This window comes from Anopheles nili, chromosome 3, assembly GCF_943737925.1.
Source record: "Anopheles nili chromosome 3, idAnoNiliSN_F5_01, whole genome shotgun sequence".
In the NCBI taxonomy this organism is placed as follows: domain Eukaryota; kingdom Metazoa; phylum Arthropoda; class Insecta; order Diptera; family Culicidae; genus Anopheles; species Anopheles nili.
The window spans coordinates 48,445,700-48,464,860 of NC_071292.1; the positions used below are offsets into that span (position 1 = coordinate 48,445,700).

A 19,161-nucleotide genomic window follows, 5' to 3' on the forward strand; every position below is an offset into this window, starting at 1 on the left:
ATGGCTAACAAAAATCGACGACCTTCCGATGGAGAGAAAAACCTTCCCGAGATGGAGGCGAATTCGGAAATACTGTGTGTGGTCTGTTTCAAACCTATTGTTTATTTTGCGATTGGCGAATGCGACCATGTTTGTTGCTACGAGTGCTCTACGCGAATTCGAGTTCTGTGTCAGCAAAATGATTGCCCCATCTGTCGCAGAGACTTAGCAAAGGTGCGTGCACGCCCCCCCACCCATGTAGTAAAGTTCACACATTTTCGTTCCGCCAACACGACTAACGCTTTTTCCAATTTTTTTCTAGGTAATCTTTTCAAAAACGCTCTTGCCTTACCAGCAACTGGATATAAAAAACCGTTCTGGACTATATGATAAAAAATATCGAATCTGCTTCACCGAGCAACAAGTCCAACAAGCGTTTTTCCAACTTTTAGATAACAAATGCCCCCGGTAAGACTTTTAGTTTTGGCTATATGCCATATACTGTATGAGGCACTCCTGTGTCAGAAAGCATACCCTAACATGATGTGTAATTATCGTGTCAATGCATCTATTGGCATAGAGTGAAAGCCTAATGCCTGACAGAATGCGGGGGTGGTTCTAGTCCTCAAATTGCTGTTTTAACATGGTACATTACGTACCACTACACTTTCAGGTGTGACCAAAGCAACTTTCCCAAATTCGAGATGCTGCGGGAACACGTACGAAAGAAGCATGAGCTCTTTTATTGTGACATTTGCACTCAACATCTGAAGGTGTTTTCATCGGAACGGCGTTGTTACAATCGGCAAGATCTAGCTATGCACCGGCGCAAAGGCGATCCGGATAAGATTGGTCATAGAGGACATCCCTTATGTGAATATTGCGACACACGGTTTTTAGATAAAGATGAGCTGTTTCGTCATCTTAGAAAGGATCACTTTTTTTGTCACTACTGTGATGCCGATGGACGCAATTATTTCTATGGGTATGTATATATATATACTTGCGTGACACGGAAGCTAAAAACAACAGCTTTTATGTTGAGCCACTCAGCATTCAATGCATCTTCGGTGCACTACTACCTTTCACTCACTTTGTCTTTTTTTACAGCGATTATGTTTCATTGCGGGAACATTTTCGGACCGATCACTTCCTCTGTGAAGAAGGAGAATGTGAACAAGAGCAGTTTACATCTGTTTTTCGTTCTGAAATTGATTTACGTGCACATCGCGCCTCGATGCATGGCAAATCGATGAATCGACTAGCAAACAAACAGACTCGCACGTTAGAACTTGAGTTTACCTATGCCCCACGGCATGGAGCAACAGTTGCTCCTGGTGGCGGTGGTTCCTTCGGAGCTCCGATCGCTGTAAGCTCGTCCGGTGGTGGTGGAGGTGGAGGCGGACCATCTAACCGCGGACGTGGAGGACGTGGAAATGGCAACGCACCACGTGGTGGGGGCGCCATGCTAGAAGGCCATCAACGGCGGGACTTAGATGGATATGAAGCAATGAATGATCAACAAGTGCCGCAACATCCGAGAAAAGAAATTGATGCAACAAACGAAGAAGATTTCCCTTCACTGGCAGGATCGACACCCAATCCAGTTTTCCGTCCGAATAATGTGTCCATACGACAACAACGCGTGTACGGAGCAGCAGGTCTTGCACGTACTAAAGAAAATTTTCCTGCTCTCGGATCAAGCGGAGGCGAGTGCACAACCGGACCGACGAGTCTGAATGAAGGCTTCAGCAGCAAGATCACTGCTAGTTCTCTTCTAAAGAGCAGCCAACAATCAAGTGGTGCAGGAACAACGAGCATGATGATACATGTTTCCAATCGGCCTTCGTCGGCGAGCTCCTCGGGGACGGGAAAATCAAACAACGTCTCTGTTATGGGGAAAAAGAAATCCTCCGATTTTCCCGCCCTACCTTCTGGATCAGGGGATCGTAAGGGATCGAGCGTATCGGTTAGTAACACCAGAAAGTTGACATCAGATAATGGAGGAATAAACGATGCAGACGATCGATCCAGTGGTGGTGCGGCGATGGTTAATTTAAATGCGATTTCTGCCAAACACCGTGCGCTAGTGGACGATTATGTATCCTTGTCCAGTGTGGTATCAAAAGTTAAAACTATTCCGTCAACCGTTGTTAAAGTTGCCGCGACTACACAAGCTGCGGTTCCTAGTGTAAACTCTACCAAGGCGTTTCCTTCCCTTGGCGAGACGGGTAGCAAAACTGCCGCCTCTGTGCCTATGACAAAGTCTACTCCTTGGGCACAGCAAGGCGCAAAACAATCGAACGTGTTAGGTTCCTCGAATGCATCCAGTGCCGTTTCCGGTTCCGCCATTTCAGGTGGAATTCAAGCAACCAGCAAAAAGAAACCGACGCCGGCACCGAATTTGAAAAATGACGCCGGTTTTGTAAACCTAAACGCTCTTACAGGTAAAAAATCTGGCGAAAAAAACAAACGAAAAGACTCGTCCCCTCCGCATGCCGGCGCATCCAATCATTCAACAGATTCGCGTAATAACAACGGCGGGGGAGAATCTTCAGCAAAAGCCAGTTCCGGAAAGGAACATAGCAGCAAAGAGCAACATCATCAAACCAAGCAGCTCCAGGGAAAATCCAGTGCACATGTTGCGATAGCTACCAACAGTGCAGCATTGCATACAAGTCAAGCGAATAACAACGCAACGGTGCCTGCTTACGGCAATTCAGTTTCCGTAATAGGCAGCGGCGGTAGCAATCGCCACAATGGTACACAGTTTAAAAGTCCAGTTTCTTCCGCTGGTCCCAAACGTACTCCACCCGGGTTTGAAAATGTGAATTTAAAAACAAAATCTGCTGGACCACCTCCCGGCTTCTCGGCTGCTAATGTCACGCTAACGGCAGTGGCGCGCAACGTGAACAATATGACCTTTATAAATTCTATTGGTGAAACGTATGACGTATTGCCATTGCATAGCTATGTTGCCCCACCGAACGCGAGCAAAAGAAATCAAGTAAGTTACATGCGCACTTGCATGCTATTCACCGCTCATGCAAAAAAAGACTCATGCCTAATTTACTATTTGTTCCATTTTTTGTCTACAGATTCTTGTGACACACTTTCAAAAAGCATTGCAAAGCCAAGAAGCCTTGCTGGAATTCAAAACAATATCGCAAATGTTTCGCGATGACCAGTACAACGCCTCTGCATACTATGATCATTGTAAGGCAGCGCTAGGGGACCGTTTTCATGAGATTTTCCCCGAATTGATTGCTCTATTACCGAACATTTTAAAGCAACAGGTACATTTTTGTGCTTCGGTGTGATTAGCGGGTATTGTTTAAACAGGTGTATTAACTTGAGATTATATTCTCTCTTTTTCACATGTATACATTTTCAGGAGCTTTATTTGGTTTATTGTCAAGATGAAAAAACCAGGCCTAAATCGTCTGCGAAAGGGAAAGCTGCTGTTGTTTCAACGCTAGAAGTATGCCAGGTTTGTAAGCAAGTGCTTACCCAAGAGGATTTGACACAACACTATCAAACGCATTACTTGGAGAACAATTTTCCAAAGCTGGGTGTCCATCCCCCATACACCGTTGTAGATGAACCAAAAATGAATTCATTTGCTAAGAAATAGGCCAAACCTACGATACCCAAGCCACGTTCACAGTTTTTTTAATGTATTACTTGAATTTGTTGAATATGCTTTTTTAAAGCATTTGATTTCGGAAGTCAATTTCAAATTTAATATGATTTTTTTTATAAAACAAACTATTTGCAATTTGTGATGACAAATGTTTTGAAATTACTGTTGAATTATGTGCTGCTAATATAAGTGTGAAACACGACGCAGACATCGAGGACGTTTTTTTGTGCTAGCAATACGCGGGGTAAACGGAAGTATGGTCCAGCTTGGTGTATGATGCACGTTAACAGTACGTTTATCAAGTCATGTGATGTGCTCTGGTTAGTCCTTTTTCAGGAAGAAGTAATGCTTGATTGAAAAAATCACAAGTTGACCTATACTCAAGATTCAACAATGAAAGCTGTACAAATGTGTAGTTTCTAAGTAAGTGTGTACATATCGATGGATGAAAAATAAAAAAAAATATTAACGCCACAAACGGTAATAAAATAGTTTTATGCTGTAGCTGCATGGACGTGAGTACAATTTTATGAAAACTTTTAAATTACTATTAGCTACAACGACGAGTTTTGTTTTATAATCGGATAAATTGTTAACGAACGTACCTGCGAAATTAATTTTAAAACTAACTCTGCAATATTAATATCATTACCGTTTACACCATTACAGGAAACAAAGAAGAAAGGAATAAGGACTTTTGACTGATGCCCCACTATAATCAGATACCATCAGAGTGCTAGGCCTGGCCCCAAAATCGTGTTCCAGAAAATTGAAATGGCGGTAAGGATCTAAATGATGCTTAGTGATTTGAGTCTTGACAACATTTATCCTGTTAATAAGAAGAGATATAGGCTACAGTTCAGCAACTACAGGGGTAGTTGTACAGCAAGAAATCATGTTTTACGTAGCCAACGTAGTTGATAACTATAAGAAACGATTCAACAAATTAAAATTAGCCACTGAATGCATATGTACCATGCAGCAAGTTTTGGGGAAAATGATCTCCAATCTTTCTATCTCAGGGATTTTACACTCCTAAACGACAGCAAAGTCAGGAAGAAGCATTGAGGACTGTTGCTACCATAAACATTCTGGATCAGAAGGTTAATCTAGATCCGAGATTAAGGTGTAAAAACCTCTTCTACTTAACCACCTTAAACAAGTCTATCTAGATCCTGGCTTACATTGGCATGGTTTGCAGCTCTCTTTCGTAGCAGAAACATACGAAAGCATTGAGCAGACAACCTCGGGTCCAAGTTCAACGAGAAGCAAAACCACCCAAAACGATTGCAGCGACCATCGTGTCTTTGAAATATGGCCTTAATGCAAATTGGCGTAATCCTCTTTGTTGCATTGAAGAGATAGATGCTTTGAAGATTTTTGTGTGTGTTTCATGTGTGAATGGACAATGGAGGAGTAGCGATCGACCCAGGACCACGCACGATTTTTCTTCGACTCGACAGGAGGCACACGTCCGTAAGTTGTTATTTATGTTATGTTAAAATACACATCCATAAATTCATTAAAATCTAACACATACATTTTTATTTTTCATTAATTTCTTTCAAATGAAAATAATAGATAGTTGCTAATATCATACTAGTACATAACACATAGTAATACCATACTTACCGAAGTACTAACCAGAATCGTTCGAAATAATCGATATGGGATAGTACAATCAAACAGCCGTAGTAATAGAAAATAACTCGTAATGCAAGAAAAATGTTAACACAATCTTTTACTCGCAATTTTAGCATTGTTGTACAATCGTTTGCTTTATTTCTTGGCACGAAAGTCTCTAGCAGTATGACCTTTTGCTGGAAAATATGTTTGCCTTGTTGTTTGTAGTTGTAGTTGTTGTAATTTAAAGATTTGGAAAGAAAATATATTTCATTTGTAGTCGATGATCGATTGCAACGAAAATGAGATTCCAAATTGATTCCACACACGTGATCCACCACGGCTATAATCATTTTAGTGTCAATGTTGATGCGCCATGAGCAAGTTTGGGCAGACAAATTTGCATTTAAACCAAACGGTTCAAGCTAATCGTATCTCATCGTTCATAAAGCTCTGTTGATAGAGCATCGTTGATGCATTTTAAATTTGTGAGCACCATTTTTGTGTGGATCAGAGAAATTATTTTTCAAAAAAGAAGACACACACACAACACGTATTAAGGAGAGTAGCATTTTCTCTACAAGATGGTGCAGAACGTTCGAATGAGTCGTGCTGGGAGAAATAGAAATAGGAAAGGAAAAAAGGAGTGTTATCGTAATTGGGTATACTCAGTAATGATGCAAAATGATGTGACTAAAAATTGTGAGCTATGGCATAGTTGGTGCATTGGGGTTCATATGGAAAATAGTGAAATTGTGCGAAAGTGAGATAAGTGTTTCATGCACCTGGTCATTTAGTGCATTTTTTCGTTTGTCGTTTCTGTCGAGGGATTCACATAAAAATGGAATCAATCCCAGAATTCGATGTATGGCATTATGGCAGATGATTATTTCCATCATTGTTTTTGCTTAACGCAAGAAATGCAAGAAATTAGTCGCTGCCAGAGATTCGTTTTTTTCTTTCTTTCTGCTGGTTTACCTTCATAATTTACTCATTACGTGAATCAACGGGATCCAAATGGCGCATTATGGTATTTAACGTATTTTGTCGCGTGTATGTTTTTTTTTAATACATTTCAATTGTTCATCAAGAAAGTAATGTAAATGAACAGATGTATTCGATAAGTTGTAGAACGCGATAGAAAAGAGAAAAAGAGAAGAGAATGGAAGAGAAAGAAAGAAAGAATAATTAAACTTAAAATGCCATCAAGTAGAAACAAATGCGATGTTAGCGAGCAATTTCCAGGAGGAACGAAAAAGAGTAGTCGACCAAAGAGAGATTGATGCCAGGACTTATAACAACCAAGCCAACTAATCAACAAACTATTACCAGATAAATATTTCGAACAAGTGAGTAACATACAATGGAGTATATTACAGAAAAAAAACATGTTTCAATTAATCATGAAGTAAAATAACTGACAGAGAAAGTGAAGGGTAGACACAAAGTATGCAACAAAAATGGAAAGGAACACAAGTAATACTCAATTACACAAAAATTGACAAAAAAATGTTTTTCACCTTGCTGTGCTAAAGACGTTATTTCAATTTTGAGTTTGTAGAATAGTGTTCAAAGTATAAAGTTATTTAAAAAAGCCAAAACATATACTCTATCTCTTCGAAAACTTCCGTCATTTTCAATAAGTTATTAATAACAAAATAAGTTTTGAGACCATTTATATTATTTCCGTTTCATTTTTTACCTGGTGAAGCTTCATTATACCTGACACACGAATGCCCAAAAAGCATAGGAAATGTGTGAATACAAAATTTCATTTTATTAAGAGCTCAATTTGTTAGTGTCAGTTGTATTGCAACATACAAGAATAAATTTGGAACAAAAATTGTTACTATTGCATTGAAATTTCAAGCATATACAAGTCGTCGAACAAACTTCTGAGATAAAGTTTAACGAGTTTAAACTACTCCGAATTAACGCTAAGCAGCAGGATAGTTACTGCTTTTGAATAGCTACTAGTATGGAGTACCAGTTTGATTCCAAATTCACGATAGAAAGCATACACCAGACAGCAACCAGAAAAAAATTCTTTATCATTGACGCAATGAGCGTATTCTCGTAGATGTATCTTCAAAAAAAATCAGTTTTCAACTAATCCAAATCCTTCATTTATTAGATGTGCAGATGGCGGTTTAACACACGTGTCGAATTAAATCACTCATCGTATCAATTATCCTTACTCACTCAACACTCAACATTCTATCTAGTTTTCATGCGTGTGAACGTGTGGGTGTATAACAAATAAATTCATTTCGCTACTGGGAAGGGAGTGAAAAAATGATTTTGCAAATATGTTGCAATATGGATTGGATTGTAATTGGCACAAGTTCGGATCTGAAACTTATGAGGCGCACGTGATTGATCTTTTTATGATTCACAACGGGTTTGTTCTGATTTCCGGGCGAAATATGACCATAACTTTCATAACCGTGGAGGACGACAGCGTGAGCGTGATCGTTCGACCGTTACGAGGATATATTGATTTAGATTTTACCAAATTTTGCAGTTTTCGATACACGTTTACGACGCGGAGGTACCGGTGGTGAAACATGCTCCAAGGCAGGTTCACCATAGCACGGTGCAACAAGCACGGAACTGCTGGCTTCAGCAAACTGATTTGATTTCGATCCTACACGCGAATGCAACTCGGATGGCACCACCGGCGGCGATATTGGTGATTGACGTCGCACGACCGATGGTGAAGGATGTGATTGCCTAGATGGAAGCTGCCTTCCCGATGTAGTCGATTTGCTTTGCATGTCTAGCGAGTGATATTGTGTGTCTGAAGGTGTTGCTTGAATTTGGTTCGTCTGGTTCGCCTTTTCGGACGGCAAGCTGATGTGAGATGACGCAGCGATGACGGGTGACAGAATGGTTGTGGCTGGAGAAACCATGGTTTCATGGTGCAAAGACGACACACGATGGCTGGCAGCATTCGGTAATGATGAGGATGATGAAGGTGTGCTACTGTTGGTTGCTGCTACACCAGTCGATGCTGCAGTCGAGGGTTGTTGTACGACCAGACCAGGTGGTGAAATGTGACGTTTTTTGCGGAGCGTTTTGGCCGGTTGCTTTGAATCGATCGTATTGATTGGTTTACCTGCAAGGGACTCCTGTGCCACCTGTTGATGCTGTTGTGGTGGCGTTGGCGGTGATGTAGATTTGGACGGTAGATCAACCTTATCACCACCCTTTCCTGGGAGCGTGCTTTCAGCCGGCTTTGTCTCTTGTCTGGACGTAAGTTGTGCAGCTGGGCCTGATCCACTTTGCTTCGGCAAAGCGGTGGAGCTGGAAACTCCATCTTTTGGCACCTTACTACAATCTGGCACATCCTGGCCGGGTCGTGTTGTAGTCGTCATGTGTGGATCAGCATCTTCGGAAGATGGTTTCTCTTGAGCAATAAGCAACGGACGACGCCTATCGTTTGACTTTGTTTGAACGCTTTCAACGGAAAATGAATCGACGTTCGTGTGCGTGCTGATCGTTCGCTTCCCATCGGTGCTAGCTGAAGTCGTTGTAAGCTGTTGGTAATCTGTAAAGACTTGCTTGGTCAATGGTGTTGCAATGTTCAGTGACCCTAGCTGGTGGTTCGTTGATGGCAGCTTCATTTGACGTCGCATCGCAAGGCTACTAGTACTGATAATGGCGGATACAATCAAATTTGCATCATCGTCTTCCTCCGCAATGACCGGCGGTGGCCGAACGCCGTGAACTGTGATATATGTATATGGTCACGCAAATGTTTCGACAAATGTTAGCAATACCAAATTCGTGTAAAACCATTTGAGCCCGGATACGTAATGTATGTGCGATTGTGTAAAATGGGCGGTATTTTTTTGGGGGCCCGTTCGAAGCAAGCATTCGTATTTAATAGGCAAACAAAAGTATGAACAAATTTTCCCAACCGTTTAGTTTGCGAACAAGTGCTCTCTCCCGCCCCCGAGCAACAGGGCCGCACGAAAGTGAATGGTGATAAAGGATAATAGAGAAGTTCAATCAATTATATTTTTAGTGAAATGCAGAGTGTGCGTGTCAAGTCAATCGAGTAGTACAGGATGCAGTATGGTCCAATACGAGAAAAGAGAAGAAAATTTTAGAAAAATAAAACTATAGTTAGTTTGCTGAATTCAGATTATCCGATAGCACGCCTGCAGATGGCACTATTGGTTTGTTTTTCTTCTACATTGCAAGGAAAGTTTAATGACAAAACGAATTTTAGTTATTTTTTTTAATTTTGTGATAATACGCACACTTTTCGTCTCAGTTAAAATTCATGTCATAAATCAGGTATGATTGGATTTCACATTATTGATCATACGATTGAAATTCCATACATTATTTAATTCATTCTAGTACAACTTGCACGTGCTTTAAGGACGACAAGTTATTTAAAAAAATGGTTAGTAGATACAAGAGAAATTAACTATGATCAATTGTGTATTACTAATATCCCTGATTTAAAGTATAGCGAACAATAGTTTAAAACCCCGCCGCATGTATGAAAACTCAGTAACTAAATCCCGAACAATCTATAGTTGACGTAACGGTCGAAATTTGAATCAAAAATTTGTTCAGCATCAACTGACGCGTGCATGTGCATGGTGTAAGAGTTACGAGGAGCTCACGGCAGTGAAAATGATACGCTGGTTTCGGAAGTTTCGGAAAGATTTCGTGAAAGTGTACTGCTAATTCACACATAAACGAATACATGACGACTTTCGAACCCTTCCAATAGCATAATGAATAGTCGGTTGCAGGACGAAAATACGGCACCAGGATTTCATCAGTAAATATAATATATTTTGTTTGCTTCTAAATAATGCCAAAAATGAATTCATTAGACAGGTTTACATATGTTTTTGTGTTTAAACAAAATGAGCATTCATCTTGATCTTATGACATGTGTTGCCACATTTCCCGTCGTAGAAAAACGTATATGGGTTATACAATGAAATCGATGTGAGTTGAATACCTGACGTTCACGACCGCTTGATACGTTTATGTTAATTTTCCCGTCTGGTAGTAGTTTGCTAGTAGTTTGTGTTCAAAATTGTTTCAGTATTTTCTATCTAATGGCACAATGAACGTCTCTTTTAAACGTTTTTTTAATAACAGTCAAAAATAAGAACGCATAGCTTATGTGTGATCGTTAACGTCCGCACTTAGGGCGTAGGCAATAGTGGTGGTAACATAATATATTAGGCTCGTGAGACGAAATGAGAATGAAATGATATTTGTATGTGACAATAATGCCATGCAACAGAGATTTGTTGAAGTGTGCTTGAGAAGTCTGATTGTTTTTTGCTTAACTTCACTTTATTGCAGGTCATAACAATCTCAATTCTTCTAAGCCGCAATTAAAATGAGATGACATTCTGGCGATCGACAAAACATTAGTTTGTTAACAACTATAATCTCAGAAACATGAAACATAAACGTATTAGAGAGGACACACTGCACACAATGAATGAGCTATTCAATTGAGCGAACGGACGATTCTTGTTAGGCGAAAGCACACACAGCAGACACAATTACTGATCGGTGCCGTCAGCAAACGCGGTCATCGTGCAATGGGGTCTTGTTGGGTCAATTACCTTCCTTTTTATCGGGGATAGGAAGCTTTTCCTCCGGTTGCGGTGTTGGTGAACGATCTTTGGGATCTCGTTTTCGCGAAGCCGATGGCGATCGAGACGAACGACGACTAGAACGCGGTGTTGTCGTTGATACCTTGGAGTCTTGGGAAGTATTTTGAAGCGCTTCATTATCTTTTTCATCGACTTGCGAACCAGCGACGCTGAGCGTTTGTTGAATGCGTTTCCAAATATTCTCGAACGAATCCCGACCCATATAGTCTATGTTTCCGGTTTCCCAACACTGACGACGCATATGTTCCTCGTACGCTTCTTGCTCCTTAGACTTTGCTTCTCCAAGATGCAACTGAGCTAAAGCCCCAGCAATACCGCTCTGAAAGTGAAAAATGATAAAAAGTGATCGTTCGATTAAATGTGCTAGATGTTTATACGCTAACCAGTATGAACCCAATTTGCACATATAACAAAACAGAACGAAATATTCTAGCTACATAGTGGGAGAAAGATGAAATTTAAAGTACACGAACATCTAACTAAACATTTGATTGTTACACATGTGAAGACGATAACCAATGAAAACAAAATTTATGGAACTTCTAATACACACTAACGAAGGACATAACCGCGAAATGAGTTGGCAAAATATTCGATTTGTTTATCCATAATTTGAAATTCAAGTACCATTTTCATCTATCGTACGTCTTGGACCTAGATTTCTAAAACAGTGGCAATAATTGGCATAATCAAAACGTTCAAACCAAAGCAATAATGATGGCGATTTGAATGAAAGCAGTGTCTTAACATGGCTATAAGCATAAATTGAAATGAAGAAAAAGCACACACACGCATTCGCATTCGTTATTGAAACTAACCATGCAAAATATATTTTTAATAATAAGGTAGGCTTTATCTTTTTATAATAAGGCCCATTTTTTAATCAATATGCGATGCGCGGCGTCCAAGATGGAATTGTTGGATGTTTCCACAGATGGTTGGTGTTTCCACAGATGAGAACATTCATTTTCTCCGCAAAACAGTATATAGTACCTACCGCTTCCCCCATACGGTTATCGTCATCAACAACTTCCGTTTTGCCGATTACGCAGTGGCCATCGGCGGAATGTGTTGGTTCTTGTTGGGCAATTATAGGACACATTTGGGTTTTCGTATCGTGCATAACTAGATTATTGTGGCCTGTATCCCCATCTATGGTTTTCTTTTCTTGTTCAACTATCCTGCTACTTGGTTGATGGCCACCAGCAGCTGCATCCCCAGAAGCATGAAAGCTTGCCGAATCTTGCCGCCCGAGGTCCGTTACTTGATCGGCCGTGCTTTCCCAATGACCGTCATCACTTGCTTGATGATATCGCGTCATTTTATCGATCCATTGATCTGTGTGCTGAAAGGCATTTTCATCATGATGGTGCGATACATGATCATGGTCATGTTGATCAGTGCTCTGATGTAAATGAAAATCATGTTGCGCAAGGTGCTGGTTATGAAGCAAATTTGTTTGATTTGCAGGCAAATGTTCACATTCTACATGGTTATTACGTTCTTGCATTCTTAGGTCGTTCAAATATTGATAATATAGCCGTTCTTCTTCGTGTTTACGTCGCATTAGTTCTTCTTGCTCCTGTCTCTGAAGATACGCTTCCCAAGGATCGACAGAATGCGCCGTCGTAGGTTCGTACGAAGGAATAAAATCTTCCCGTTGACGTTGCTGCTGCTGTTGGTGGTGAGGTAGCTCTTGCCAACAATGCTTGTACTCATTATTATCGTCGTTGGTTTGATAAGATCGATAAATCGTACCCGTGCTTGAACGATACTGATGATAAGCGCTAACCACCTTTTCACTGGGTTTTATCCATGGGTTAAAAACTTGTTGCTGTTAAAAAATAAAACTCAAATATTCTTAGCCACACGTGCACAAAAAACATACACACAAACGTACAAATAAAATTAGAAAAATCAAACCAAATAATGTGGCGCGATTTGCCATAAGTCACTCGTCCTGTTTATGGTCAAAAAAACCGAAAGCATTCATTTGATAAAAAAAAAACAAGTTAATGACAACATACGCATACGGCGGCATGTTTTGGACTAGCATATAAAACCCGTTTAATTCTTCAATTTGAACAAAGACAAAAAAATGCACATTCTCAACTAGTATTTTATTAAACTTGCTTTGAATAATTGAAAACGTTTATCGTTTATTTTGGTATTTGCAACATAATTATTATTGTCCCTCAATTTGCCACACTACATTTTGCTCACTAATGAAATATCAATGAAAACTACAAACATCACTACACGCTACACTACAACTCGTATTAAATAGAAACGATGAGATAGAAGAAAGATATATCGAGGAAAAAAACGTGCTGCTTCGAGGCAAGATTATGATGTAAATTATGTTTGTGATTCTGTTCCTAAAAGATAAATCTCATCCATTGCCAACATATGCTGATAAATAAACGGTGAAAGTAGAATCGAATGAGCAAAGATCGCCAACAGGTATCGGCAACTGTTATTTTTCGAGAGTTTGCTGAATTTTGGCCCAAATATGTTTAAATGCGTCTCGTCCAACATACTCTGCATTACCCGCTTCCCAGTATTGCCGACGAAGTTTTTCTTCAATGCGGTCCTGCTCCAAAGTGCGTGGTTCTCCAAGCGTAATATTAGCTAGCGCCCCGGTAAGGCCATTCTATTGCGATTGTGGCGATTATGAGATTATATGTGAGCATTCAAAAGCGCAGCACAAGGAAGCAGTACGGAATTGGGGTGCAGGCGATGATGTTGGAAGAGAAATAGGAAGAATTGAGCAGGATGAGGAGGAGGAGGATAAATGGGGTGAATGAATGACGAAATGTGTAGCAACAAAAGAAAAGCATTAGCCAAATCGTATCAATTACTAGCAATGGGAAAACTAATAATTTGCTAAGGAAATGCAAGAGTTGGCGATGGCAAAAATAAGGACGAGAGATCTATTTATCCCTATTTTGTTGTTGCGCCTGGCTGTGTACCAGATTTTATCAGCTGTGCAAATGCATACGAATTTTTTGTACTTCTTTTGAAAAATAATTTGATACTATAACATACTTCGCAAAAGGACTCGTAGCATGTCCAAGTGATAATTTAAAATTTTAATATCCTCTAACAAAAGTTATGATTTCCTTATCATCCATTTAGCTTGTGGGCTTTACTACAATTAACCAAAACAATGCCAGTGACTCGTCGTATGTTGTCATTTTTTTTGATGATTGTTTAGTAATCGATCATGATGAAAGCAACTCAATACCGTGCTAATAACTTGGAGCATAAAAACATTGCGAAGCACATAGCCGTAAATATATTGTTTCAACAGTAATCGACGCATACCGGAGGGTGATTTTTACACACAACTACGCAGCAGTCATTTATTTAAAAAAAGGTAAATGTTGCGCAAAATAATCATTGCTTTGAAAGTTCTCGTTACAGTTTATAGTTCCCGAAACATTAACATGACATACAAGCATAAAACTACATTCACTACAGGTTTGTAGTTGTGCAATTACACTACATATGCTACACTAAATGGATTAAGTTTAAAAAAATCAAATGAAATGCAGAAGCGTTTGCAAAAGCTGATGAAAAGCATAGTACATAAAAGCATAGGTTTAATGTGCATAAATAGGCAAGCACAATTTACGCGTCCATAGAAGTTGTTCTTTTGTACTCTTACCTTCGTATCAACTATTGAACTAATTTCCAAACTATAACATGGTTCAGACTTGAAAATTGATAAATAATGCAACTATTTTAACTAATCGTAAGAGCGACTGACGAACAACTTTGGTGAAAGTATATTCCACTCAAAATGAACAGAAAAATAGTTTGAAACCTAGAGACTTAGATTGAAGAGAAGAAAAGGGATTGCACCGTCATGAAGCCACACACGCACATACATTGCAGACAGACAACGCGCGCGCGTTCAATATGTATTGGCAGCATGAAATGCAACGGTATCGGCTTTGTCCCTTCCATAATGATGGTTGAGCGGCAAGGGAGATGCACATCAGATATTCTGGATTTGCAGGGAGACAAATGTGGCAACATAAGCGCAATAGTGACTACTTACCATTTCTGGGCTTAGGCGTGCGTGGACATCTTCTGCAAATATGTCCCACCAGTACTGAAGAAAGTTAGCCAGATGCTGCCACTCAGAAGGCACGTATACTTTGCGCGTCTCGGAATTGAAGTTTTGCAACCATGGCTTGGCGATTCCGATAAAGTGAAAAATTTTAGTGTTTTGGCCAAATCTGCGCACGTGATGAATAAGGAAAATTTTTATTAGAAGTGAAAAATATATTCCGGGGTATTCGGCTAAAACACCAACGCTCACGGCTGATACATACTGTTTAAATGCAGGCAAATATGAATAGGTAGCTACAGATGTTGTGTTGTAAATGAAGGGCAAATGCTTTTTGATGTCCGTATGGGCCCAATCAGAAAAATATGCATTCAACAGACCCTGATCGCCGCCATCAAAACTTCCATTGGTTACAGCGAACTGCAGCAAACTGGCAAACGTGTCCAGGTTTGGCCGGAATACATAGACACCGGAATTGAAGCAATCTGGCCAGCCGATATCGGGTGCAGCTGATAATTCCTCGCGCTCGAACAATTCATCGCAATTACGCAACACAAGCGTATCGGCGTCGAGAAAAACACACTTTTCAAACTGCGTGAGACGCCAACAATGCATTTTCGTGAAGGTTATACCCAACTCGGGGCGTTTCAAAAGGGCAAGATTCGAATCGTCTTTCGAATCGAACAGATTAACCTCTTCCACGACGTTGAAGACGCTTCGTAATTTCGTCCTGCAATAGGTACATGTTTTGGGTATTATTTTAATTAAATCATGTAACATGGAAGTGGAGCATCGATAATTTACTTCATCGCCTCCGATACACCTGGTGTAATCAATACGGCTAGCTGATGTTCCGTGTGCACTCTCTTCAGCGAATGTGCCACAACGAGTGCTCCCAGGGAGTACGAATCATTGGTTGCCAGTGTCACCCAAGCGTGCTCTAGAACAAAAGCAGAGGAACGAATAAATGAAGGAATTATTCAAGCATTACCTATATTAGGTTGATAAGGGTAACCCCAGACAACACGAGACAATTCTATTCAATGTACCATACTCTATTTTATTTTTAAATTATAAAATTCAAACACAGAAAGCGTGATAAGAGGGGCGCTGCAGTATCATTACAGTCATGCTATCGCTAATAAACTTTCAATGACCTTGAATATGCTATTCTGATTTCTTCTTTTATAATTATTGGCCATTTTTTTGTGGTTCATTTACAACACAGCGAATCTATTATGCAAATAGTATTAAAACTCGGTCTGGCATTAGAGCGGCTGATGGAAGCAAATTGATTCGAGAATTCCGTTTACGATAGGAATAGATTGTGAAGTGATCGGTGATGATAAAATATTGATCTGTATATTAATGGCCAAGGATTGTACGTCTCCTGATATCGCTTTGTTTTACATAATACTATTCGTGAATAGTATAGAAGTGATCATTTTCATTCGTAGATCATTTGCATATCATTCATAACGTATGACGATCGGTTGTAATCTATATTAGCTACGCGTGTACAAATATCAAATTTTCATTAAATCGAGATATCGGTAATCGAAATGTTCACTACTTTCATCTAGACCTGTGTGTGCTCTTAGTCTAGCCCTGTAGCGACGAGTTACTGCGTGTCGCTAATATTAGAAATTTGTAGCGTGGTTCAAGAGAAAAAGCGTGGTGGGCGGATTTGCACATTGTACGATCGCAAGCACATCGGTTCAAACTAACCACATGCTATCGTGTTATTGATATAAATATCAATCAGATTTTTTTTCGATTTAGACATTTTTTCCAATATTTGTAGCCAACAGTACATTTAATCTATCCGGTAATACTTTTCTATATTAGTCCCCCTCGTAAGGTCCAGCTTTCTCATTATCTCGAGTCACGGCTTATGGAATAGAAAATATCTACGGGATTGAAGCATAATAAGGCGCCACCTTTATCAATTAGATTATGGCTAATCATACATTACGAAAGCCTTATTCAAGTACAAATGAATGGGACGCAAATAGAAATTGTTTTACTTCAAGGGATGACATTTAGTGACGCTAATCGCAGCTCCTATCTTCTTATTTCCGACGGGTGAACTCACTGGCGCCATCAATAGTTTGTTTGGTTAAAATCATACGTATTTATTCTTGGACACGCCACGTTTTTTCACCCGTTACTGTATTAAACGTGATCGAAGAGATCAGGTTCAGTGCATAGAAAAAATGATAAATAAACTTAAATCAAAAAGCCTAGGTTACATTTTACACTCATAGAGAGAGAGGCGTAAAGAATATTACAATCTTTCACTTCTATGGATTGAAAGATATAGATCTATTGATAGATTTTTCTACTTTTTTGGAATTGGATTATTACAATGCGCACAAATTAAAGCATGATGAAAATAATATTCGGGCGATTTGAATGCAATTGAGATTAATCATTGGTGCGAACCACAATTAGCTTATATATTTTGAATTTGGTTGTGATAACGAACATATACATTAAAATCAACTTTGCCTGACAGAGTTCCAGTAAAAATAAAAATTTGAATACCGTTGGTAAAACCAACGAGTCAAATTTCTATTTTTTGTGCTAGCTGTGTTAAAATATATGTTTTAAAGATAGTTGTTTCGCCTATTCTGATCTCCATTAGATGTTTTCTAAGGCAACGGTTTGAAGGTCGTTGTAGGTCATAGGATTTGACATCCAAAAACCGGCTACCATGACAGAATAATGTTATTGTCTTTGCTTAACGCCTTATATTCATTACGAAACACTGCCTCAACTATTTGAATAAGTCTAACTATTTGAACTGCATTGTGCCACATTAAGACGTTTTATATTAATCTAATAAAGAAGAAAGTTACTTACTACTCATTGTAGAGCTTTTTCTGCAATGTTGCACTTGTGGAGGGTATTGATATAGGTTGTTTTATCCTGAACGGACACGCGAGAAGTGCAGTCTTTCAATGAAAAAAAGGCAAACACTCGCGAAATACAGATGAACAATTTCAAAATCTGTGCTTTGCTGCATTAAAAATATAAAGCACTGTTAGATTGATTTCTGTTGAACACTTTAAAAACATTGGCGTAGAACCATTGGCGATACAGCCTCCTTCTACTGGCTAGGGTTTACACACCTAAACAAAATTCATTGCACACAAATCGAACACCCGTTGATAAGCGGTGCGAAGCAGCTAGCGCACTGAAACGAAAGCCTTAATGAAGTGCTTTTTCCGAACCAACTGATCTAGCGAGAGATGTTTTCTGCGGGGATGTCAAACTCAATTTTCCGTAGTGACAGATGTGACTTAGCACTGTGAGAATATCCCTGCAACAAGAAGTTTGACAATTACAGCTTATAATATTTCAAATATTGCATTCTTTCACTATGTATTTAAAAGCTGAATGATGTGTAGATGTATATTTCAGAATATATTTCATTCGTTTGTTAATTTAAACGGGATTTTAATCAGCAAAACTACTTCTAAAACATTTTTATATAAAATACCACAATTTGACATGAAAATGCATTCTGTTTGTGTATCAAATTATCCCTCAATGATATTTGTGATAAATAGTACGGTTAGTTAAAAACTATTCTAGAGTACGTTAAGATCATGCAAAACAGATTTTTTTTTAATTTGTTAATTGTCACATTCTGTGACCGCCATTTGATCAGTGTGATTTGGTATCCAATTTTTTCCCGCTGCATAGAAGGTTGAGATAAAAAATACGATGAAAACAAAAATTAGATAAACGTAAATTGACTAGTGGTGAAGTAGTTGTTCTGAAGTATGAATTATATTAACCAAGGCTTATATTCGAAGCTGTGCTTATTCTGTTTTTGTGATTTGTGGTTACGAGTTGTGTGTTTGTAGGGTTGTGCAGTTTTGTCGCGTGTGCATAAACATGGGAAGACGATGTTTGCAATATTATTGTTTTCTATACAAAAGTGGATAAAATTAGCACCAGCAGCTACATTTCCACTAAGTTAAAAATTCCAACCGTATCAAAATAGATATAATACGAGCAAGCTACTCTAGCAGATGTAGTAGTACTCTAGGAATACGAAGAATCTTAGCAACTATTTATGAACCAAAGAAAAATGTCGGTGACATTTTTGTCGGATCGGAGACAAACTCGGGGTGCATTACATAAAGAATTGTTGTATTTCGTTC

General features: G+C 39.2%; 2 protein-coding genes across 2 annotated transcripts; one reads left to right on the plus strand and one right to left on the minus strand.

The window, feature by feature from the left end:
* Positions 1–3,628, plus strand: LOC128725404 (E3 ubiquitin-protein ligase ZNF598). The gene is made up of 6 exons (XM_053819145.1): positions 1–213; positions 302–447; positions 653–964; positions 1,090–2,986; positions 3,078–3,275; positions 3,374–3,628. The coding sequence occupies exons 1-6, from the start codon at positions 1–3 to the stop codon at positions 3,611–3,613; spliced, it is 3,006 nt and encodes a 1,001-aa protein (XP_053675120.1). The 3' UTR covers positions 3,614–3,628.
* Positions 3,629–5,400: 1,772 nt separating this feature from the next.
* Positions 5,401–18,216, minus strand: LOC128727065 (glycogenin-1). Its single transcript, XM_053820929.1, has 8 exons — positions 18,121–18,216; positions 17,852–18,008; positions 15,791–15,926; positions 15,252–15,716; positions 14,975–15,155; positions 10,858–11,227; positions 8,364–8,975; positions 5,401–5,857 (listed from the first exon to the last, which is right to left on the minus strand). The coding sequence occupies exons 2-8, from the start codon at positions 17,856–17,858 to the stop codon at positions 5,823–5,825; spliced, it is 1,806 nt and encodes a 601-aa protein (XP_053676904.1). The 5' UTR covers positions 17,859–18,008; positions 18,121–18,216; the 3' UTR covers positions 5,401–5,822.
* Positions 18,217–19,161: the final 945 nt, after the last annotated feature.